This window comes from Phyllostomus discolor, chromosome 4 (assembly GCF_004126475.2).
Source record: "Phyllostomus discolor isolate MPI-MPIP mPhyDis1 chromosome 4, mPhyDis1.pri.v3, whole genome shotgun sequence".
Classification (NCBI taxonomy): Eukaryota; Metazoa; Chordata; class Mammalia; order Chiroptera; family Phyllostomidae; genus Phyllostomus; species Phyllostomus discolor.
This window is the reverse complement of record NC_040906.2, coordinates 31,624,720-31,649,907: the sequence shown is the minus strand read 5'-3', so window position 1 is coordinate 31,649,907 and position 25,188 is coordinate 31,624,720. Positions and strand designations below refer to the sequence as shown.

At 34.8% G+C, this 25,188-nt stretch overlaps 1 protein-coding gene across 1 annotated transcript in view; it reads right to left on the bottom strand.

Annotated features, from left to right (window-relative positions):
- Positions 1-1,624: 1,624 nt before the first annotated feature.
- Positions 1,625-25,188, bottom strand: part of SF3B1 (splicing factor 3b subunit 1) — a 57,055-nt gene continuing 33,491 nt past the window's right edge. The window contains 32 exon segments of the mRNA XM_028508630.2: positions 1,625-2,589; positions 2,877-3,093; positions 5,045-5,317; positions 6,633-6,764; positions 7,039-7,159; positions 8,608-8,716; positions 8,799-8,868; positions 8,870-8,894; positions 8,897-8,917; positions 8,920-8,949; positions 8,952-8,976; positions 9,273-9,494; positions 9,947-10,011; positions 10,014-10,068; positions 10,210-10,356; positions 10,443-10,588; positions 10,867-10,895; positions 10,897-11,135; positions 11,264-11,347; positions 12,033-12,212; positions 12,758-12,859; positions 12,957-13,154; positions 14,328-14,449; positions 14,544-14,756; positions 15,876-16,113; positions 17,818-17,937; positions 17,939-17,986; positions 19,244-19,264; positions 19,266-19,324; positions 21,159-21,273; positions 21,694-21,798; positions 23,535-23,701. Coding sequence (XP_028364431.1) covers positions 2,431-2,589; positions 2,877-3,093; positions 5,045-5,317; positions 6,633-6,764; positions 7,039-7,159; positions 8,608-8,716; positions 8,799-8,868; positions 8,870-8,894; positions 8,897-8,917; positions 8,920-8,949; positions 8,952-8,976; positions 9,273-9,494; positions 9,947-10,011; positions 10,014-10,068; positions 10,210-10,356; positions 10,443-10,588; positions 10,867-10,895; positions 10,897-11,135; positions 11,264-11,347; positions 12,033-12,212; positions 12,758-12,859; positions 12,957-13,154; positions 14,328-14,449; positions 14,544-14,756; positions 15,876-16,113; positions 17,818-17,937; positions 17,939-17,986; positions 19,244-19,264; positions 19,266-19,324; positions 21,159-21,273; positions 21,694-21,798; positions 23,535-23,701 — 3,857 coding nt within the window. The 3' untranslated portion in view covers positions 1,625-2,430.

Sequence of the window (25,188 nt, the reverse complement as noted above, 5' to 3'; positions counted from 1 at the left end):
AAAAGAACCAAAGAACCAAACCAACCGTTGTGACTTCAACTGTCTTTTTCAGTTTCTTATTTAGTAAAGTTCTTTGGTTATTCAACATTTAGTTCCCTTGTTTGTAAAACCACCCTAAGTAGTAGTATTATTAAAATGGCACAACCACAACAGAGTGTAGTGTGACAATAGAGTCAACTAAGATTAAAAACTGGTCTAAAGACTTTAGATATAAGTTTTTTATTCATCTGGTAGTACTTGATGCTCACATGGCACCATACAACAAATTTTAAAAATACAATATGAAAAAAACTGACAGCCAAAGAGATCAATTCCATTAGAGGGCCCACAGAAAAACCAACAAAATCCCACAGAAAAACCCACCCACTGTCCCCTTAAGAACATTAATTTCTTCCTGCTTAAGTTTGGCTTTAAGAAACACCAAAAGAAAGTGCAAAAGGAAAGTCTGATAGTTAAAACTTCACATAGCGTCTTTCACATATCACAAAATGCTTTCCTTATTCAAATAATAAGCATGTAACAGAATTCAAATATCTGTGAGCCTCCATTTGGTCCCAACTATTAGGGCTGTAGCCTTCAGTATTTGCTTTACCTCGCTGTTCTCAAACTATTCCCATCAGTAAAAAGTCAGTTAAAGTGACTAGAAGTCTCTTGCTCCACACCAGCTCTGCAAAACATTATTCCCCAGAAAAAGCACAGGCCCAAGCAAATTGAAGTTATGTAAGTACTTGAAGTGAAAATACAAATTTCCCCAAGACTGGTTTAAAAATCAAATTCTGGCTCTGAAATCTGTGTTCTTCAATTTTCATGATTAGTAATTACTGAAAGGCATCTGACAGCAACTACAGAGAACAGCAAAATGTAAAGTTGCATGGGGGCTACTGTTAGAAATGAGTACAAGTGATTTTGGAAATTATGTCTTAGAGCACACTGATCTGTTTTCACAAAGTCACGTTACACAAGGAATGATGAGTTACATATTCTTCCTTAAGAGTCAACTAATGCTCAGTATTGATTTTGTAAGTCAGCCCATTACAAACTGTTTCTCGTGTAAGCGTTCACAACAAGAGGCGCTAAGTGTTAGCAGTTCAAGGGACAAATCTCCTGGTCCCAGTACAATGACTTTACTTACAGTGGCAGAGTCATCCCATGCACATGCTGCTGCAAAATCTCACTTCCCATTCAAGTTCACAGAAGTACTATCACTGGGAGACAAAACAGCCATGGTAGTAAAAGGACTCAAACCAAGTCTTGGCCAGAAAATTAGGAAGAGCTAAAATAATGTACTTAAAATACTAAAATATTTGCCAAAAAATACTCAATGCTTGGTTCCTCTAGAATTTAATGGCATTTCAGTTTATGTTTGACACCTGTGCATCAGTTGATCTAATTAATAGATGAAAAATCAAGCAAACAAACATTTTAGCTGCCGCAACTGCATATTGCAATACACAAGTAACATGTCACTCACTAGATGTCTTCCCCCTTTTCCATTATACTGCATTTCTTAAGGGCAAGGGGCAGGTCAAAGGCACCTTTGCATCCCTTACACTAAGCAGAGTGGCTGGTACACAGTAGGTACTCAGCAGGTATTATGGAATATGTTGTTGAGTAGTGGCTTTTAACATGGAAAAGAGCCCAAAGACTGTCTTACTCTAGTAGCATTACTTAGGTAGCCTCATTCCCAATAGGTAAAGCAGTTTTGAAATAAAGATACCGTCCCCATTTTCTAAACACAGACTCATCAAGAGTTGGACATGACTTGAACCACTTCCCTTAAACACGCTCATAAAGCATTTTGAGAAATCCAGAGATGAAAGGCGCTATGTAAATGCAAAAAATATTCAAGACAGTCCAGCAAAGGTGATATATTTCCCACGGTGATGGAACGGTTGTGCTAGTTTGAGATGAACACCCCCAAAGCTACTCTTCTCATTATCAGGAGAACAATGAAATTTTGACAAAGACACCATCACTTTATATAGTTTATATTCTTTCTATAAACCAGGTGACAGAAAATCAAATTAAGCCACTTACTCTACACAAACCAGTACTTTATCAAAGTTCCGAATTTTACAAGTCATGTTCAAAAAACACACACAAGTTAGCATTTTGTACACAAATGTTTATTTCTCAATTAAACATTCCCTTTAAACACAAGGAATGAATTCTAAATCTTCATAAAGATGAATTAAAAATGAAATTCCTCCAGTATAGTGTGTATAATCACTGTGTTCTTGGTCACTACTGGCATTTACTGTTTAACATCAAAAACAAAGACAGGTTATTTAAAAATCATGCTACTGGATTTCTAGCTCTTCCTCTATGACCAGTTCTACGCTGATCTGCAATGTTTAAAAGTTTACATCACCAAATTGAAGCAAGTTTAAAGTGTGAAATAGCTGTGCATTAAACACAAAATAAACAAAATTATAAGATATAGTCAAGTTCATAACGAATATAGGTGTTCTTATCATCATTGTAGATTCTTGGGTAATGTGCTATGAGAGCATCCTGTGAACCAATGTAGATGGAGTTGTAAATTTTCCAATACACATCTCTGACCTTCCGGGCTGGGTGAAACAAACCCTAGAATAATGAAAAGATTAAATCATTTCCATTTTCGAAGAACATATATAACCTTAACACAACCAACAAACAAACCTAAACATATGATTCTTCCCTTGAAGACACACACAAAAAAGCAAACCCTGGGCAACTGCACAAAACTGCAGTGAGCAAAGACAAATCTAATTCCCCCTTCCCAACTGTTTTCCCGTATGACACAATGTACCTTATTGAAAACGAGGAACAGTGACTTAATTCAACTAAATTACTTTTCTTATTGAGCAATCTTTTTGAAATCTTTAACCTACCTGTAAACAATACTGTAGCATTCTACATGGTCCGATAGCAACTCTCAAGCCCTCCAGGGCTCCCATAACTGCCTGAATCACATGGGGCGATGTCTCAAACACATTGGGCCATACATAGTTCAACAAGTGATTCAGTGAATCTTCACAACCAAATCCATAAACCCCAAGTGACATGTGCTGTACCACAGCACTAGCTGTCTGTCTGTGTACAAGGTCCCTGCAATGGAAAAAAATTCTTTGTTAAGATACAGCCTTAGTTTTACAGGAAATATTTGCCAACCCATTCAAAACTAAATTACAAATTCAGTGCATGGAAGAGACAGTCATTCTCACACCTGATATCTGATATAGAATGCCTTTAGAATGACAAATGGAAAAAAAAAGAGTAATGAGTCTACTTGGGAACTTTTAATGACTCAAACCTCATTATGGCTCAAAAATAAGCTATGGTTTTCTAGTAAACTCTTGAAAGGAATAAGATTAAAAGAGCCCCATGCAGTATACATTTTAGTATGTTACTGCAGTTACATGACTCTTAACATATGAATGATTAACAGGGATACCTCATTTTATACTCTAAACTGAAAATATTTAAAAGTAAATGAATAGTGGTACACAACAGATAACTAAATTATTGTAAAATTAAATCCCTGACCTCATTTACTTTTAGTTTCATTCAAGAACACAATTGGGGAAGAGCAAGAGAGAAAGACCAATCATTTTTTCAAACCTACAAAAAAAAAAAAAAAAACTATCATCTCCTATGTCTACTGAATTTATGCTTATGATAAATAATCACTGATTTATTCATTTCAGAGTTACTCAAGTGTAAACACAGATAATGGGTTTGTGATGAGTACAAAAATGAATTGATGCTTTTTGCCCTCACAGGTAGTACAACTACCTTAAAAATCAGTACTTGTTCTTAGTATCCTTATTTCTCTTATTTCCTACACTTATGATTAATTAAGCTTTGTAACAAGGCAGTATCCCTCATTAATACATTCCCCAACTAAAGTATTGTTTTTTCTAATTTTTGATGGCTTTATCACCCTCAACTACTTAGTACACACAACCTAATTTTTAACTGCAGGTCACACACATCAGTGACTGCACAATGATGTGCAGACACTGAATATGGAACAGGTACAATTTACTCCCACTTTACTGAGCTTCAGCTGGGCAGGATTTTATAAAGCATGATTCTTATTCTGTCCCCATGCCTTTACAAGTTACTTGTGGTGACCTGTTGAGTGCTATCAAGACTCCATTTTGAAAGATTACTGAGTGACTTGAATCTGTAAACAGAAGTAATTGAGTGGGCTCTAAATTGAGTAACTTGCTTTTCCTGAAAAACAGAGGCAATGAAACAGTCCTTTCCCTTAGTCCTTTCCCTTACCATGTGAACCTTGAACTTTCCCTTACATGTTCTTTAGTTACTTTTTGTTTAAAAACTGTTAGTCTAGAGCACAAGTAGCAAACACAAGGCCCGCAGGCCAAATCCAACCTGGCACCTTGTTTTATCTGGCAGGAGCACCAAGCTCCTTGCCCCTAGAGTTAAGGAGTAGTTACATTTATACAGTCCTAAAATCACATTTGGCCCTCTGAAGGCAACTGAGAGACTGATGTGGCCCCTGGTGAAAACGAATTTGACACCCCTGGTCTAGATGGTTAAAGGTATTAGGAATCTACTGTCAAATAATTCAAGCAGTAGTTTATCAGTGGGTCACCATGTGAATAATTTGGGGCATCCAACTGCAACAAGAGGCTCTGGCAGGATATGTTCAGTAGTTCAAAAGCCTAACAGAAATCTGCTTCATCTGCATTAACAAAAGCTAAAAAAAAAATTCAGGTTTCTACCACACCACTAAGCTCATCATCTTCTCTAATTACTATTTGACTTTCATTTTTAAAACAAAAGTTATCAATTATTGGTTTTTAAAATATATTTAGCATAATAGATATGAAAGAGAATTTAAAAGGGGGGGCATTTCTAGCATACATTATTTGAAGATAACAATAGTTGTATTTACAGTTTCCTAGAAATTTAAGCCAGCATTCCCCTTCTTTAACTGCATCACAAAAATAGGTCGTATAATAATTATTCCCATAAATTCTAAAACAGAGCAAGAATAACTATTTTCTTATATTTCATTCAAATCACGTACCTGTCCATTAAAGCATCCTCAAGTAATGGTGTTACAGCATAAATATAGTCCTTTCCCATTTCACCAATATATTCAAACAAGAAGGAAAGTGATTTTAACACTCCATTTTGAACATTCAGTTCAGGAACTCTGTATTCATTCATTAAGGCAGGTAGTACTGTGAAGGGTGAACACGTTTCAGCGACAATAGCTATTGCCACAGTGGTACAAACTCTGTTCTGCCTTTCCTGAACTTTGAGGTTGTTTAAAAGTGTAGCCAATACGTCATGAGGGCTGAAAACATAAATGTTAGCACACTGTTAGAATACAAGTCAATACTTTTTTTCAGAAGGAAAAAAAAATGCAAAGAAATGAAAACTTATTGTAAGTAACCACTGGGAACCTAGTAATTTTAGGATAAAATACAATACTCTCAAGTCATTAGCACTGTTTCTACTTAAGAATTTTGTTTAAATTAAAATGTCCATTTTAAAGACAAAATCCAAATGGATGATTCACTTTCAAATGTAATTTTGAGTCTTTAGTAAATTTCCTGAATATAAAAAAATTTATTTAAATGTTTAGATTATTTGAGTGTTTAAACTATGGCCACTAGAGTAAGGAAACCTTATGGTATTCAAACTGAGGTCTCCCATGCCACAACATGCAGAATCTACTTTCCTTTTCATATCTCCCTCTCACACACCTTACTGCATCTCTTCTCGCTAAGTATTATTTTACCACAAACTTAAAGGGATACAGGGGCTAAACATTGCCACAACAGCTATTCATGGTGAATTTCTTGACTACATTAATCTAAGTAAATAAAGTATTGCCAACCAAAGGGTGGGAGGAAAGACTATTCAGCGAAGTAAGCGGACTGGAAGGTTTAGATATACGTTTGAAAAGATTGTTATAAGAGCAGTCCATGAGTATCTCCAGGTTGAAATGAGTCTATTTAGTTCTGAGTGAAAGCAAATAACCATAGAGGTATTCATAAAATAGCTAAATACAGTTGTCTGTGGAATATTTAAAGTATTTACAAACACCTAAAACATTAACATGAGCTTGAATTACGATGATTTTCATTATGAACTGGCCTTAATATTCAAGCAATACCCTAAAAAGGACCAAGAGAAACTTGAAATTATCTTGAGAATAACAGTTTTTCTCTGAAAAATATCTGGTGTGATTAAATAAAATTCAGAACCTCCCATCTACTTTATTCCATTTAAAATTTAAGAAAACAAGCCCTTGCTGGCGTAGCTCAGTGGATTTGAGCACGGGCTGCGTACTAAAGTGTCGCAGGTTCAATTCCCAATCAGGGTACATGCCTGGGTTGCAGGCCATAACCCCCAGCAACTGCACACTGATGTTTCTCTCTTTCTCCCTCCCTTCCCTCTCTAAAAATAAAAATAAATAAAATCTTTAAAATAACAAATAAATAAAATTTAAGAAAACATTTCAATAATTGAAGGTCAGTGGTTAAATGAAGCACTTTCACAACTGCTTTATTCACACCATGCCTTGAAAGAAATTTCTACAGAAACATTTTTAAATACCACAGTGGGTTTATTACACAGAATATATACAAGTAAATAGTACTCACCCAATGGCCTTTGCAATATAACCAAATGTGTTGACTGTAGCTCTACGAATAGCTTTTTTGTGAGCTTTCAAGAGCTCTAAAAGCTCAAAGCAAATCCTCATCCATTCCCTTGCTGACACATATTCAGCTCCCCTAATTTAAAAAAAAAAAGAGTTAATTTTTTTGTGACAGTAAGTTTTAAAAGGCAAATTCAGTTCTCAAACCACAACTAACTCACTTTAAGCATTAAATAAAAATATTGCCACCCACCCATTCCCATCCAAATTGAAATTTCACCAAAATATTAATAATGGATAATGTGACCATATATACTTACATTAGCAACATTAAACAAACTTGAAAAGTACATAAAAAGTGGTTAAGTATGAAAACAAATAATGCATATAAAAATGTTTAATCTGCTTACCTGTCAGCAATACGTCCAACAAGATCAATACAATTCTCCTGTACTTTTTCATGCCTGTTCTTTAGGATGGGAGTGAGTCTAGGCAGCAGATCCTTAATTGGTGGGGTCATCTTATGCATACCTATTTAACAGAAGCCAACACACTATCAATCAACATTTGAACTGCAACCTTTGTTCATTTAACCTTTTACTTAGCAATGAAATATATGTGACTAGGCATAAATATACACTTACAGCTGCCTATACAAAGAAAAAGCCCCAGATTCTGACCATACTTAGAACTGTTATTAACTCTTTATTAACAACTTCTGATTATGCATAGAAATGAAAGAAATTAGTGAAGTGATTTAAAGAATGATGGATATTCAACAACAAAAAAGTTTTCATTTGGTTCTGAAATGTATTTGTACACTAACATTTAAATATGGGGACAGCTTATGTTCCGGCCATACACAGCAATGTAAGCCAGAGGTAGACATGTAAATTAAAGTAAAATTTTCCAGAAAAGGGCCCCCTTACCCTTTAACTGCAAAACAAACAGATCTCCAGTCTCCCTGCAATGCAGGGCATACTTGGATGGTATTTACACCTATGAAGAGAGAAAAAAGGAGGCAGCTGGCAGGGGCTCTTGCTCTAACTAGAACTGCTTGCTCTGATTCTCTCTCCATTGCTTTTCCCATGTGTCCCTGACCAAGAGTATTGTTTACAACTCCCTGAAAACTATAGCCCCACAAGTGGCCAAGTAACTAATTTTTAGACAAATAGTTACCTTTACATGTAGAGGACAGGGCTGAACTGGGGCTTATATGTAAATGCAATGGTTCAAAGATCTCTGATATTGCATAAAAACCCCTTACTAATAAAAGGAAACAGTGGCTATCACAGCCAGCTATTTATTATGACCTCCTGCTAGGTTATTTCCGCCCCTCTAATCACTGAAGAAGTTCTTTTTGCAACAGTCATAGTTCAATTACAATGAAGGAATAAACACAAGAAACTGTTTGTTTGTTTCATCATGACCTTAAAGAACAAAAACTTTGCTCTCCATACCCAAGAGCATTTGTGATATACTTGCTTTTATTTTGGGTTAGAAAAGTGAATGGGTAGTTTTAAAGAACTGGATATAAATAAAAACAAGATAACTTGAGCAATTCACTTTTCTCCCTGGTTATGTTCCTAAAACTTGAGAAAGCGAACAGAAAAATCTGCTATAATCACTCGTAATTCAAGGTTGAATAATACATATTTTATCTAAAACTAAATTAAAACTTTCAGGGTTGTCCCTCGTCCCCTAATCTTTTCAGGCAAGACACTTTGAGTTGTGAGTACTCCTACCTCGCTTCCATTCCTAAGCTTGCTCTCTTTTCTCTTTTAAAGTAGACTACTATATAGGGTTTTGGGAAATCTACTATTGGGGCATCCCCTGACTTAACTATAATTTTGGACGACATAAGAAAAAGTATCAGAAAACATTACTCAACTGCTAAATATGATTCTCTATTTTTACATGAAAGAAAAATTTGTTAAAAACGAAAACAAAAAAATTTACATGACCAGCAAATTCCATACCTATTACATTTACAATGGCCTTCAGTGCTCCAATGCTTCCCAATACTTCAGGATACTCTTCACCCAAATACTCATACAAACAACACCCAAGTGACCCATCAACTTTCCTGTAATAAAAGATATATGTTAAAAGGTTACCATTGACATTAAACTCTCTGGTAAAGAATTAAGAATCTGACATCCAAGTTTACCTCCTGACAAGTCTTCATGACAACAGCCGTACGAGAGATCAAGTCAGCTGCCTGTTGCCTAACTTTGCTGATTGTTATTTAAACGCCACAAAACCGACCACAGATCTGAGGCAAGTAAGCTTAACTCGTTTGCCAAGAGCATTGACCACTGGCCAAACCCATTCAACATTACTGAGTCCTGAAAAACAAAAAAAGAAAAGAAAAACCACCATATTAAATTTTTAAAAACTACATTCATTGAGAACTAGAATTATTGTGACTGAAAGGTTGAAATTACTAATGTTTTTCAATTAAATAAAAGTAAAGACTTGAGATAGAAGAGTATTTCTTCATAGCTAAGAGAACAGCATCAGCATTTAGAAAATTATTTCAAAGTCAACTAATATTTAGTGGTAATATTTGCTTGAAAAAAAGTAACATGTTTTTTTTTACAATATGAAAGTCATGGTAACTTGTCCTAATTAGTATCATTACCTCTGTAGTCTGTTCTTGGAAAGCATAAAGAATACCATCAATCAGTTGTTCTTCAAGTTTATGATCAATATCTGCTGCTCCCAAGTTGCCCATAATTTTCTCAATTGTTTCCATCACCATTTTTCTGTACTGTTCAGCTTCATCCTTCAGATCATCCACAATTCTGGATATAATTTCTGCTGCACCTACTTTGTTTGCCAATTCCACAGTAGTATCAACTAACTAAAAAAAAAAGGGGGGGAACAACAGAATTTATTGCCCTTCAAAGAAAACAGACACCATGAAAAGCAAAAATTCTAAAAATACTATTCAGCTAGTAAGCATGCTGAGAACAATCAACTCCTATTTTTAAAACTTGAAAGGGAAAGTAACCAAAAATTTTAAATTTGAGTCTAAGTCAAAGTGATTTAAGATAAGATTATATTCATGTTTTACCTAGACAGATGATACATTTCATTTACTACACAAAGGCATCAGTTCATAGCTGGGTACGTATCCCTGAATGCAAAATCAACATGGAAGTTAACTGACTAAGACCCATCTCCTTTCACAACCAAGCACACATTACACAAACCATGAGGTAATCAGCACAAAAAATATGTAACATGCATTTAAACTGACTAAAGCATTAATTAAAAGGACTTTTGAAAATATTTTTTACAATGAAAGCTTACCTGTCGGTAATTTCTTCTATCTAAAGCCATCCTGTGTTGCCAGAAGTGTTTAAAAAAAGGAGGATCTCTGTTTTAATGTAGTTTGCTTCCACACCATCTGTTCCACAACACTGCTTTACCACCTAAAAGGTTAAAAAATCATCGTAAACACAATCCTGGTTTAATAAACAAGGGTTTTTTTAATGCTTTAACATTCTCTTTGAACCACAAAATACACCCAATAGATTAACAAATGTGGAACAACAACAATTTGGGACAATTACCTTCAGCACAATTTTCTTCATTTCTTCATCAGGAGATTGGAATTCTCTAATAAGGATTAACATCACTTCTCTAGTATAGTAGTTGGCATATTCTGCATCCATGAGAGGAATAAGATACCCAATAGCCTTTAAAAAGGCAGCCAGACCCTATTTTAAAATAAACATATATATATTTAGTAAATTGGATTTAAGTTGCCTTCGCTTAAAAAAAAAAATCTAATTGGTGGACCTACCTTTCCTCTGTGTTGGCGGATACCTTTCCATAGAGGCTTTAACACAGAATCAAAAGATTCAATGCCATAAGGAGTTGCTGCTTCAGCCAAGGCAGCAATGGCCAAAGCACTAATGGTCCGAACTTTCTGCTGCTCATCCACAAGACCTACAAAACCAAATACAGGTTTTAACTAAGCAGCACCATCACCTAATCTGCACATTATCCAGAGTCTAACGATGTAATCTAATTGCAGAATCTGTTCACATTAGACAGAATTAAGCAAAAGCCATAATACACCACAGCCTATTAGCAGATAATACTACAAATTCCATCATAAACTATATGGTGGTTACAGTTGAAGCCCTTCCATTTATCTTTCCAAATCAGCAGCCCAAATTTCAGGACACCTGGCTTATAAAAGACAAAGGTATGTAACAACTTACCGTGTTCAATGATTTCAACCAAACTTCTCATGTGGCAAGATGGCACAGCCCATGAGAATAGCTATCTGCTGTACAATCTTAATACCAGTGTGTCTTGCTTGCCAGGATTTCTTGCTTTTGCAAACAGCTTTTAAGAAAGGCAATAATGAAGGAATGCCCAGGGCAGAAGCTACAACAGCAAAAGCTCTGGCTGTTGTGTTACGAACATATTCATCCATGTTATCTATATCAGGTCTCATGGTAGAGATCATAGTAGCCAGACCAGCAGCCTAGAGTCAAGTAAAAAGGGCAGTCATGAGTTAGTAACATTAACCCTCAACCATTTCCTTGTATAATGCCTCAAATAATCCCATCAACAGATACAAAACTTTCTTCTCTAAAAATATAATGCAAATACCTTTGCCAAATTAGAAATAATCTCTCGGCCTTCCACTCTAGCATAGTAATCTTCATCAATCAATGGTTCAATGACCACAAGGATCTGAAAAAGAGGAGTGCAAAATCACACCAATTACTAATGCTATCTCATGTAACAGAACTAAATATATAAAAAATGTATTATAGCGTGTCATTTATGTAACCTAAAAATACAAATATACAAAAATTCATTTTATGAAAATTTCTAATTACAAGGACAAATTTGTTAATTATGGGACAAATTAAGAATTTTAATTGCTATTTCAAATACCATATGAAGTTGAAAATTTGGGAGAACTGTTAACCATGTAGACAAACAATTAATATTTTGTTAAAACAATTTACATCTATCTGCACCTTGTAATTCTAATCCATAATTGCTACCAGCAAAAAAAGTCATGTATAGAATCATAAATTTTCTAATCCTTATCTAGTATCAATAAAGCAAATGAAAAAGTAACATGAGCCCATTATAATAGAGAAAAATGTTACAATCTCTATACACACAAATTTATGTGTGATGCAAGCCTAAGTAAAGAAAAAGGTCTGGGAAGACATGTGAATTTAACAATGATAACCGAGTGTCTTGCAAGCAGATAAAATTGCCTTTTTATGGTGAATATATAGCATCAATTACTACCTTACTAGAATTTTTAAATTGCACAAATACATAAGTTGGTAAAAAATCCACTAATTCCTTTTATATTAAAAATATCAAACCTTAGAAACACTACTTGAGAATAACAAACCTTGTGCACATATGGTCGAACTAAATCATCAAGTTTGTATAATATTCTATCAATAACTTTGACAAGTAAATGACGTTCTTGATCCTCAAGTGTAGGAGACATCAGCAGAGGAAGAATCTGATTAAACAAAGGACCAGCTCCAAATTCACGAGCTTTGTCAGTAATCTGACGCAGTGCAGCCTGGGGGGAAAAGAATAAAGGGTGTGTTTCTTTGTAATTAAGCTTTTGGAACAAGCAATTTATTCTATGATTTTCTATAACAATTATTTAGTATAAAATATACAGACATTTTACACAGGGTAGCTGAAGTTCATTCCCATCAAAATTACTTTAAAGCTTTAATTCCTGTGATGGAAGTTCAATGTTTCAGTTAGAAAAAGGCAACAGACCATGGAGCCACTGCGGTTATAAAACTCCTTAACTTCCTTCTAAAGACTGCCCATCTTCAAGCCACATGATACTATGACAATTCCTAACATAATTCCACTAATTACCTTAAGAGCCTTCAGCATGTTTTAAAGGCCTTGAGGACAGAAAAGAGTATCTTATTTTTCAATATTCCTATTAGCAAAAAATCCCTTGACTAAAAAGCCTAAGTCCCTCATATTACATATCTTTTTTTCCCCTCATACTATGCACTTGGTAAAGCTGAAGAGGTTAACTATAAATTTCTAAACATAAAACTATAATTAATATTACAATTTAATGAACTGGTACTTATTTACCTTTCTCATTGGAGGTGTTCCATTCTTAATTTTTAAAAGCAACTTCATAATTTTTCTCTCTTTCTGCTCTTCTGGACTAAGTGTTGATTCATCAACATCAACCTAACAGAATAAAAAAAAATAATTTAAAGGTAGGTTGAGGCATTATGATTTGTAATTCCTAAATAAAAAGTTATTATATTCTGCTATTATCACTTACCAAGAGTTTATCGAAGTACTGAATATCATCAGGTTTTAAAAATGGAAGATTGCCAGATGGTTGGTCATTAACACTTTTCATAGTTCTGTCTTCAGTTTGCATGTGGAAACCAGTCATACCACCCAAAGGTGTTGGAGTTGCTGTCAGCTTTCGAGCTGGAGTTCGAATAGGAACATAACCAGCTGGAGGAGGGAGTACCTAATATAGTTAAAAGACAGTTTAGGATTTTCTTGACTTGATAAACAAAGAAATAATGAGTATTTGCACTTAAAATATTTTATAGTTTATTAGCTAGGAAGCTTTTTGCTTGCAGACAGGAATTACCATCAATCCCATTTTTCTATCTCAATTATAAATTTAAAATATATGACACTCATATTTCTCATCTGCTAATAAAATTTAAGTATATAAGTGTGGGAAAATTAGGATAATGAAGGTTATAAGATTCTTATCACTTTCAAACATTAATCTATAAAACATGTTGGTTTTATTTTCATAATAAAAATCGCATAAATCTGTACCAAAGAATAAATCTTAGTATTTAAGTTACTTCACAAAAATCAGTGAAATGCATACAAACTAAAACAAAAATTTACCAAAGCCCTATAAAATACACACCATTTGAATAAGTAAAAAAAAAAAATCACTTAAGAGTCACTAGGGAGGATTTTTCTCTTCTAATATTAAGGAAATCAATGACTGCAACTGAGAACACACTCAGGCAGTCAATGGTAGGCATAGTATCTATAAACCACAGCTTCATGTGGAGGCTACAAAAAGTTTTTCTACAAAAAAGAAACTCATGAATACTTGAAACAAATATGTTACTACAAACCTAGGAAAAGGAAAAATATATACAAACTTAAAATGCAAGAGACACTGGCAGGAAGGGCTCTGTAAAGGCCATCAGATGACTTAGGTTCCAACCCTGGTTATGACAACACCATCTACATACTACTAGAAAGAGAATACTCTGTGTGTTCACTGGAAATCCATGAACTTACTAAATATACAAAATCTTGTGAGGCATCAAACCAAATAACCATTAACTTGAAGCAAGCTTGCTCCCGGGACTACTGATAACTGAAACAGCAGTTATCTTATACCCCAAGGGAACACTTCTCAAAGGACATGGTACTGGAAGTCCTTGAGACTTCTCACCTCCAAAAAGTAATAAAAGTTTCATGTCATTTATTTTTCATTCCTATTATGTTTTAGAACACAAATATACTTGGAAATAACTAAAAGAGTGGAATGGTAGGAGTAAATCAAGGCAGGGCCAGCACAAACTTGACTTGTAAATTTCTTAAAAGGTATTTAAAATAAAATTCGCACCCTAAAACCCGACACATTCATATTCCATGTTATTACCTTATATCCTTCTGGGAACATAGCATCTAACTCTTCATCAGAAAGTGGGCGATTTCTCTCATCAATTTCTCTCTCCCACCGCCAAGCCTGAAGCTGTTCAGGAGTCATACTCATTATGTGACCTACCAAAAAACACAAATTCCTATAACAATCCATAGGGCAAATATTTATCATTACATAGGTCCTTTAGGATATAAGACAGTTAAGAGGTTCTACCTGGAGTAGGGGTAGCCATGTTCATGGCTGGTGTGCCAATTGGTGTCTTTCCAGGGGTCAGAACAGGAGTGCTTCCTCCCATCTGACTAGCTGGTGTTTCATCCCAACGTGACTTTCTTTTACTGGCTCCAGGAGTGGGTGTTTCACCAATTGAATCTCCACCTCGATCTGTTCGAGGCGTCTCAGCCCATCCACTTCCATGCCCAGGAGTATCTTTAAAGAGAAAAAGTGTATAAGCCTAAAATTTTAAACAACTGTTAAAAATTGTTTTTATTCTCAAACAGCTAACATACTCAAACTGATCAAGTTCAAAAACAGGATAATCCTAAAATGGGGGGCCATTTAGGTTTAAATGTTTCATGTTTATCCCCCCCTTCATTATTTTCTTTTCAACTGATTACAGAAACAATATATAGCAAATATTAAGGAACAGAAAAACAAAGTATTTTTTGTAACCACCAATAATATCAGAACTCACAGACATTTTATATCTCTTGAGCCACTTTTGATTTCTCCATATAGTTAAGACTGCTCTGCATATACAATTCTACAGTGCTTCTTTCATCCACTACACGTTAAGAGATCTCCTGTATCACTGAAAATTCTCCCAGCTGGTATGGCTCAGTGGATTGAGTGCCGGCCTATGAACCAAAGGGTCACCAGGTTTGATTCCCAGTCAGGGCCCATGCCTGGGTTGTGGGGCCAAATACCCATTAGGGGGCGCATGAGGGGCAACCACAAGTTGATATTTCTCCCTCCCTTCCCCTCTCCCTATAAAGTCTTTAAAAAAATTCTTTATAAAATTTTAATATAGAGGATGTGTTATTAAATCTTAACTTACTACAGCTCTCATAAACAACAGCTTTAAATGGTTTACACAAAAAATAATTTAGATAGATTTATACACAGTTACCAAGGGCTGGGAGGAAACAAACATGGGGCGTTATTATTTTATGGGTATAGAATTTCTCTTCGTGGTGATGAAATAGTGGTGATGGTTGCATGACACTGTGAATGTCCTTAATGCCACTGAATTGTACACTTAAAATGGTTAGTATGGTAAATTTCACACTGTGTATATTCCTGCTACAATAAAAAATGAGGTTATTATGATCTACAAACTTTACTTCCTACTGCTTTTACTAAAATAAATTTTAAACCTCTTCAAGAAGGGAAAAGTATCTGTCGTGATCTGCTCAGTTCTTTGTCCTAATGCAGCTGGTTATTTGCCTATCTAGCCAGGATTAGGAAGAACAGATTTCAGCCTATAAATACACCACTCACTGAGTCAACACTTCACCCAAACACCTGCCCAGACTCCATTATAAGTACCTCTTTCTGTTTTGGGGGTCTCATCCCATCTGTTTTTACGAGCACTGGAAGTTGCACCTCCATGGCCTGGTGTTGCATGACCTGGTGTGTCACCCCGTCCAGGAGTAGCAGCTCCTGCTGGTGTGTGACTAGGTGTAGGATCCCATATTTTTGAGCCTGGGGTTGCTCCAGGAGTCTCACTTCCCTTTGCACGACCTGGTGTCTCATCCCATCTTAAAGAAGGTGTATGTCCAGGGGTCTTAACAGAACAAACACATTTTATTTTACACATCTATACACCTACATAAATATAATTGGAAAGCTTCTGTTAAAAAAAACTTGAAACATGATTTCACTTATCTGTAGAATCTAATGAATAAAAAAAATAGAAACAGACTCATAGAAACAGAGAACAGACTGACAGCTACAAGAGGAGGAAGGCTGGGGAGCTAGGTGAAAAAGTGAAGGGATTAAGCAAAAACAAAAACTCTTAAACACACATAACAGTGTGGTGATTACCAGAGGGGAAGGGGGGGGGGGGGCAGGTAGAAGAGGGTAATGGGTAAGTGGCAGCGGAAGGAGGCTTGATTTTGAGTAGTGAACACACAATACACAGATGATGTATTATAGAATTGTACACCTGAAATTATATAATTTTATTAACCAATGTCACTCCAGTGAGCTCAATAAAAACTAAAAAAAATTTAAACAAATAAATGCTTTAGTTCTGTTCCCTATTATTAAGTTAAATTGGATTACCCTGTTTAAGAGATTCCTACTTTCTAGGAAGTATGTTTACAACTAAACACAACTTAAAAGTTTCAAATCTGGAACAGTAAAATAAGCCCTAGTTTTTAAAAAATTGTATTTTGAGTATGAATCTTAGTTTTGGCATTACTAGCTCCATAACTTTAGGAAAGTCCACTATGGTTCCCTGTATAAATCTGTAATAAAAGAATTTCAGCTTTAGTCATTATCACTAGTTCTCAAACTGGGGCTTAGAGACATCCGCCCATTGAGTTTCTCACTAACACTATTTTTGCGTTTTTGTTCATTCTGTGTTTACTTGATTAAGACAAGCAGGTTTTGGATCACCCTGGGGTAATTATAACTACATAGTACACATGAGTTCCAATATTTAAGATGAATTTATATTTACAAACCACATTTGCAGTAACTGTACTAGCAAGATCAGTGAAAAAAGGCTAAATAATCAAAGGTTACATACATGGCAATTCGAATAGAAACTGAGTAGTAAGTGATTTGGGCATGAGTTAAGCACACATCAAAAGAACCTGCACAGTACAGACAATACCATATCAAAACAGTAGGTGATTTTAGTTTAAGAAAAACGAAATTGTGTCTTTAAAATTATGAGTCATAAACATACTATAGCATGGGTGTCCCACGTTTTGGCATCTCTCTGGGCACAAAGAAAAAAAGATGTCTTGGGGCCACATATTAAATACATTGTGACATTTAATAACAAAAAAAATCTCATGAAGTTTTAAGTAAATTCACGATTTTGTATTGGGCTGCATTCACAGCCATCCGGGGCCGCGGTTGGACACCTCTGCTGTAGGTTTGTACAGTAGACTTTTATGTAGTTTGCTTTAAAATTGGATCCTCTTCTATCCACGTAAGAGTTCTAGCTAGCTTTGTTTGCAATTTTCCATAAATACCATATTAAATTTAAGAATCGACTATTTTTATATTTAAAAAGATTCTATATATTACTGAGTTGGGAATTTTCCATTAGGTGAGTAAAGCACATATATTGTTCAAAATCTCAATTTTCAGTTGGCACCCTGATCTTGGTCTTCAAGCCTCCAGAACGGTGAGAAAAGTATGTCTGTTTAAGCCTCCCAATCTGTGATATTCTGATATGTTATGAGAGCAGACTAATATATTTCCTATGACAAAAAAATTACAAAAGTGATATTAAAAATAAAAATGAAATCACCTCTGCTGATCCCAATTGACAGCTCTTGGGAGTGGCACCAGGAGTCTGATCAGCTGTTTGATCCCAGCGCCGTTTTCGTTTTGAGGGAGGCTGGGACGCTGCTGCTCCATTTACAACTTTTTAGTTCTCCAGCTTTAGCTTTTTCTGCTAGTTGTTGCCTAATTTCTCTCTAAAAACATGGAATAGCCAGGGAATACCTTTAAAACATTTTCAATATATTTTTATATCATTAATACAATCATTTCTATTTAATGTCATTTTACTCTTATTCACTCTCCTTCTTTCTATGCTACTGGGTAGTCCCTGCTTCTTTTCCCTCTCCTCTCTGTATTTCCAGTTCTATACAACATCTTTCTGCACAAGAGATGAAACAATACAAAATTTATAACACAGAGCACTGTACTTTATATAGTTAGTGAAGAAAACCTCAGTCATGCTGGCAAATCAAAATGCTTCCATTAAAAAATTTTATTTAAAACTCAGATAGCAATTCAGACTAGGTAACAAGATATAAAGTGAAAATGTTTAGTCCTGGCTGGTGTGTCTCAGTGGACTGAGTGCTAGCCTATGAACCAAAGGGTCACCGGTTTGATTCCCAGTCAGGGCACATGCCTGGGTTGCAGGCCAGGGCCCCAGTGGGGGTGGGGGGAGGCAAATACACACTGGTGTTTCTCTCCCTCTTCCCGTCCCTTTTCTAAAAATGAATAAAATTTTTTTAAAAAGAAAGAATGTTTAAATTATAGCTATGTTAAATACTATATATAAGATCTTAACAAATGCATTTAATTTATCCTATGATTTTTCAAGAGGGGTTCCACCACTCCACTTAATCCATACAACAAATTACTATATATTCTTCATAATAAAGTTATAGACGCTATTAAAATATAAGTGATCTTGTAGACCATCAAGAATTCTGAAGAATTCTCCATCTACACCCAACCTCAATCCTATGAGAGAATTAGGTGCTTTTCAAGGAATGACTTCACTACTTGGCTTTCCCTTAACACTGGCTTCAGACAAACATTATCAATCATCGCCACCCATGTATTCAAGAGAAAATACTATATTTGTCGTGTATAATGCACAGCCACGTTTTGTGTACATTATACCCATGGAATGTAATCATTATACCCATGTATAAATCTCATCCTTATTTTTCCCTCAAAAATTTGAGTGAAGAAAGTGCACATTCTACATACCAAACGTGTATATGCATGGCCGATAGGCCCAGGGACTAAAAAGGGTCTAGAAAAACGAACAGTTTAATTTGGAAGGTGGTAGAATTTGGGTAAGTTTTTTTGTCAGCTTAACTTTATCAATACTACTGAATTACTTGTGCAGCAAATAAAAAGAAAATGTAAAAAGTCTCTCAATCTCAACTTCTTTTTACTTTCACAACCATAAAATAAAACTAGGTTCATACCTCTTCTTTAGTCAAATGCTGGTTCCCGCATTACATCCATGTAAGTCCTAGCATTCATTTTAGGATCAGGGGTTTTCCCTCCTGCAGAAAAGAACAGCAACAGGACAAGTGTACAATAAATAAAAGGTAATTAGGTTCAATTGATTTATCTGCCCTGCTCTAGTATTATGTTATTCCATAATCATTTAATTTATTTTTTGATGGAAAACTTTAGTAATTATATATCTTACTTTTTATTGAGTTTGCTGATCAATTTAACCTGTTTGAACACAAACATATCTACAGCAGTTTAAAACAAATATTTTAATGCATATAAAAGCAAAATGACAGCACAGTTTAGTCTTCAGAAGTGATGGGTTCCTGGGTTGCTAATCCGGAATACGTACACTTTCGTGCCTTTGTCTCCATCAGCAGTTCTGACTTCAAGCAGCAGAATAGAAGCCTAGAAAATTATCTCTTTACCATTAGTAACACTTGGAAAGATATTTATATTCAAAACATTACCTGTTGCAAGATGTTAAATCCTGACTACAAGTAACTATTAACTAGGTAAGTTCTTCATACAATGTTCTAAACAGTTACAGTTTAGAAAATCTCCTTTTTAAAAATATACCTATAATCTTATTCTCATGTCAGGTTACTAAAAAAGGGCTTCATGCTTTATAAAGTTTTCTTGACCCAGAAACATTTTTATTTTCTTAGAAAGTATAAATTACAAGTGAAAACACACTACTTGAATATATTACTTTCTACCGGTTATTATGATGCACACAAGACAAGTGGTGTACAAAGAGATGTGTTAGTCTCTTGGTTAAAATTTCAATATTCGTTTTTCAAACTTCAAAATATCTTAAAGAAGCCCAAACAGTACATAACAAGATTCACAGAGGCACACTTCGTTTCAGAAATGTGATCATTAGCTATACAGTAGTATAGCAACACAATTTAGGAAGATATTAAAATTCTTAAGACATTTCCTATGCTGAAGATCATGCCCAATTGATAGTGTCATTCTTTCTGACACTAGCTCTGATAAGACTTCCTTTGGAATACTTTTTCACCATAATCTAGAGAGGATGTGTTGAACTGCACCCTTAAGAATGCAGACAGGACTGGCATATAGCAGTACTGCTGTAGGAAAGAAATTAAGGACAGTTAGTATGGGCCTGTGAATTCTGACATACATGTTTAAATCAATTACAATTATGCAAGTAAAAAAAGAATATCCCTACTAATTCATGCAGGCTGAAAGTCTAATTTGTAAACCTGCAGCAGAATCTCATTTTAAGAAACAGGCACCTAATTTGATTTTGAAACTCACTCACCTGAGGAAAGCTTCCATCAGGCTCACTATGCCCCTTGTGCTGACCTGCACTCTAAAATTAGCAAAACAAACTCCAACTATTAAAAATATCAAAGTCTTTGTATACATACTTTTGTTTTAATTTTAAGTATGCTTAAAGCAAAGTAGGAGGTGCATTTACTAAACTATATTTAGAGCAATATAAGGGAGCTCTAATGTGAGAAACAGTTTCTAAAAAGTTAACAATCCTAAAATCTAGGATTTGGAATGAAAACTTTCAATAATTTGAAAGTATTTTGAGCAGAAAAACATATCTGTTCCAAGTATAGGAAGCGTACCCAAAACAAAAGTAAAAGAAAAACCTTTAACCCTTTGCGTTTCTATGGCATTGGCTCATTATTTTCTTGTCCTTCTACCTGGAAAGAAAACTTGTATTATAAAGATGAAGAATATGGCATCTGTGACTTCAACCAAATCTATATACATCTATAATAAGGGGGGTTTTTTAAAAGAAAAGCAAATTCATAAGCATGCCAAAAAAAATCAAAGGGCTAAAGACAAATTAATACAAACAAATTCGTGAATACTCAAAGAAAAGTGGGAAAGAATTACCATCTGCAAAAGGATCAAGACGTTCTGGGGAAATTATCATGGTTCGCCTGTGCTTTTTGTATTCATCTTCTCGGTCTGCAATCTTCGGAGGTCGGTGCTCCGCAAATGGATCATACTGAAAAGAATTATGTCTCATTAATACCTACTTTATTAAATAACCAAACAGAGTACTATAAACAAAAATCAGAACATTACAGGGAGAAATCTGTACTTGAACAATGATTAAAATTTTTTAAAAGTTAAAAAAACCAGAACATTATAAAACATGTAAAATGTTTAGCTGCCTACTGATAAAATATTTTGTATTTTATAAATATGAAAAAAAACACAGAGATGAGATAATATCCATTTGTATTTCCATAGTTCAATTCTTCACAAACTATCTTTATAAAATTAACTAAGTATTATTTCTAATTCTTCCAAAATCAACTCTCCTCAAAACATTCTAATAACATGACTCAAAGTAGGCTTCCATGGAAATTGAGAGTTTTCTTTAGCTGAATAAATTCTGGATTTAACAAAGAAAAAAAGTCACCTGTTCCGTTGACTGTGGTATATCATTAAGCAATGCCACAGGGGCATGATATCCTGGCTTCTTCTGACCGAGCAAACTTGTAGATGAAGAGTAGTCATCATCATCCTGCAATGAAATGTCCCCAAAAACCCATTAAAAAAACATCAGAATTCAAAAATTAGAAAACACTAAGATTCAACATGAAATCAATAAGTGTGATGTCTGAATCCCTTGTTCATAAACTTGTACATAAGTTTTCAACGCAAAAAACACTATTAAAGAAATTAAACTTAGTTTTTAGTCTTTTAGAAGTATTAAACAAGGAATGCTTTCTGTGGAAGCCAATTAAAAGTAGATATGAGCTACAAAAATCTCAGCATTTTGTTTTCTCATAGAAGGCATGATAAAATTTGTTTTTCGAATTTGGAAACTATAAACAATCTATTTAAAACTCTCCAGTTTCCTCGTTTAACTCATTTTAAAAAAAAAAAAAACAAACAAACATGATTTAGCCACAGAAACAAGTAGAATATAATCAATTTTAAATGTATTTAAGTAGTACGTTTAAACAGAAAAATGTTACATTATTTTACTAGTGTAGAAGTTCAACCGTGGTAAGTCTTAAGATCTTAACACATTTAAAAATGAAACAAGTGCCCTGACTGATGTGGCTCAGTGGGCTGGGCATAATCCTGCAAACTGGAAGGTCACTGGTTTGATTCCCAGTCAAGGGAAATGCATGGCTTGTGGGCCAGGTCCCCAGTTGCCAATGGATCAGATGTTTCTCTTGTCTCTTTCTCCCTCCCTTCTTCTCTCTCTAAAAATAAATTTTAAAAGTCTTTTAAAAAAATTTGAAACACTTATATGCCCCCCGAGTTTCTCCAATACACAGCCATCACTGTCTCTTACCAGAAGGTATGATTGGCTTCCAGAATTTTTATCTTTGGGACTTTTTAGTTTATTTTTTAAAAAATGTACGAATTACAGCCCTGGCTGGTGTGGCTCAGTGGACTGAGCACCAGCCTACAAACCAAAAGGTTCCTAGTTTGATTGCCAGGCAGGGCACATGTCTGGTTTCCTGTTGAGGGCATGAAACATGCAACCCATCGATGTTTCTCTCACATGTTGATGTTCCTCTACCGCTTTCTGCCTCCCTTCCATCCTCTCTAAAAATAAATAAAAACTTTTTAAAAATGTGCCAACTACAAAATAAAGTATAGCTTGAATATAATAAAAATAACAAGTTTATCTATATAAATAAAATGTTACTGAATTACACAAAAATGGATAGCTATTTCACCAAATTTCGATGTTTGAGATAATCTGACAATATGTGAGCTATGTGGAATATATAAAAACATTGTAAAAGATATATTTCAAAATCAGAGGTGGTCATCCTCCACAATAACTGAAACAGGTGCAGAGCCCATTAATATCAGTAACAAGAAGTAGTCTATTCATATTAAAATGGCAAGGGAAAGGGGAGACAAAGAGCACGAAGCACAGGTCAGAAATCAGGTCACAACGACAGAAAGTCACTTCTCACATGGGTTACTCTAGACAGAGCTCAATAGATAACAGGAATTTGCAACAGTTAATGACTTGCAGATGCTTTACTAAACATATCAGTTTTAACATAAAGATTCAGAACTGAGTGCTTTCAAAAGTTTTTGAACTTTAGAGAGAAAGAATACTTTCAACAGTTTTATTCTCCAAAAGAAAGATCCCCCAATCTCCAAAATGTCTCCCAGATTAAACCAGATGACTCAAAGAGAAAATTCCTTTATATTTCTTGCTTACCATCAAAAAAAAAGGGGGGGGGGGGCTTGACTCTCATATGCTTTATACTACTTTGTACTTACGTCTTCAAGTTCAGTTGCAGCAATTGATGTCACATATCCAGCAAATCTGCTGTCACTTCCACCATATATTTCCTGGTCATAATAACCTGTAGAATCAAGGCCCACTCCTTGAGCTTCATCAAGAGCTGCCTTCTTGCCTTGGATTTCTCGAATCTGTGCTTCGATATCTGTAACAAAGTTAACACAGAGTTTAATTTCATTTTCCGAAGAGCGCTCACACATTTCCCTACTAGGTATTATCAAAATACTAAGCACGAAAACTTTAAAATATAAAGTATTGATTTTAATACATTTAATACAGCTCCTCCACTTCAACAGAAAATACATACAGAGGAGACGCTTACTATTTCATCAACTACAAATTACTCTTACATTAATGGGTTACCAATTTTTATTAAATTATTGTTGAATTCTAAAGCTTTCTCCAACTTAAAAAATAATATTGTTGATGTTGACTAGGGACCAAGAACAAGTCAAGTTTATTTAAAATCAACACCACCAGAAATGTAAAAACAGTACTAGAGAGAGTGGTTCTCAAACTTGAATGTGCAAAAAATTGTCTACAGATTTTGTTAAAATAGGCCTGCAGCAGACTTAAGTTTCTGTACTCCCAACAAGCTTCCAGGTCATGTCCTAAACAGCAAACAGTGAAACAATAAAAAATGTCTAAATTCTTAAATCTGGAAATCAGAACTCGACACAATTGGCTGCGACTGCCACAACACTTCTTAGTTTAACAACTAAGTGCCTGAGATCTGGAACCAATATATCTATCTACCTTCAAGGAAAGGTTCTTTCTCTACTTAATGCATTACTTAAACTTGTTTGTCTCAGTTTCCTACAACATAAAGGATTCTTTTAAATGATTGTATCACTCCTCCAACAAGCACCATGTTATATCCACAGGTCAGACTTCAGAAGATGCACATTTGGTGAATTAAGTATCAACTCCTCTCAAGTGCTTCCCAAACTTCTCAATTTTTAATTTTGTCAAGACTAGAAAAATTAAAATAATACAATGAACACCCACATATGCTTCATCTGTATTCATCAACTGTGTAAATAATAGATAAAGGAAATACATGTTTGTACATTTCTAAACCATTTAAAACTCCTAATATTTCAGCACATGTTTCCAGATCTAGGACATTCTCCTATATAAATAACCACAACAGATTTAACATGCTCAAGAAGTTAAACATTAATAATGCTATCATCTAATATATAATCTAGCTTCAAATCTCCCTAATTGTCCTAGTTACATCCTTTCCTAGCTGTTCTTTTCTTTGGTCCACAACCCAAGCAGGAACTAGGCATTGAATTTCATTGTCATGTCTTTAGTCTCCTTCAAATTCAGACCAATCTTCCAACTTTTTTTAGTCTTTCCTGACACCAGGGAACTTTAAATTACAAATTAATGTTTCATTTTAATTACCTGGATAATACATAAGTTTGAAAAGAAACAAAATTTGTACTGCCAGTAATTTCTGCAGCCTAACAAGTAAGAGTTTCAATTTTTGCCAGCTCATTGCTTTCAACTGAATTAAGCCCTTGATACCAGACATTTTAAAAAGCTCATTACTAGTTTGCAAGGATCCAAAAGGAAAAAGATGCAAATAATCACCCCCACCCTAAGCTAAGAGTTAGAAAACCC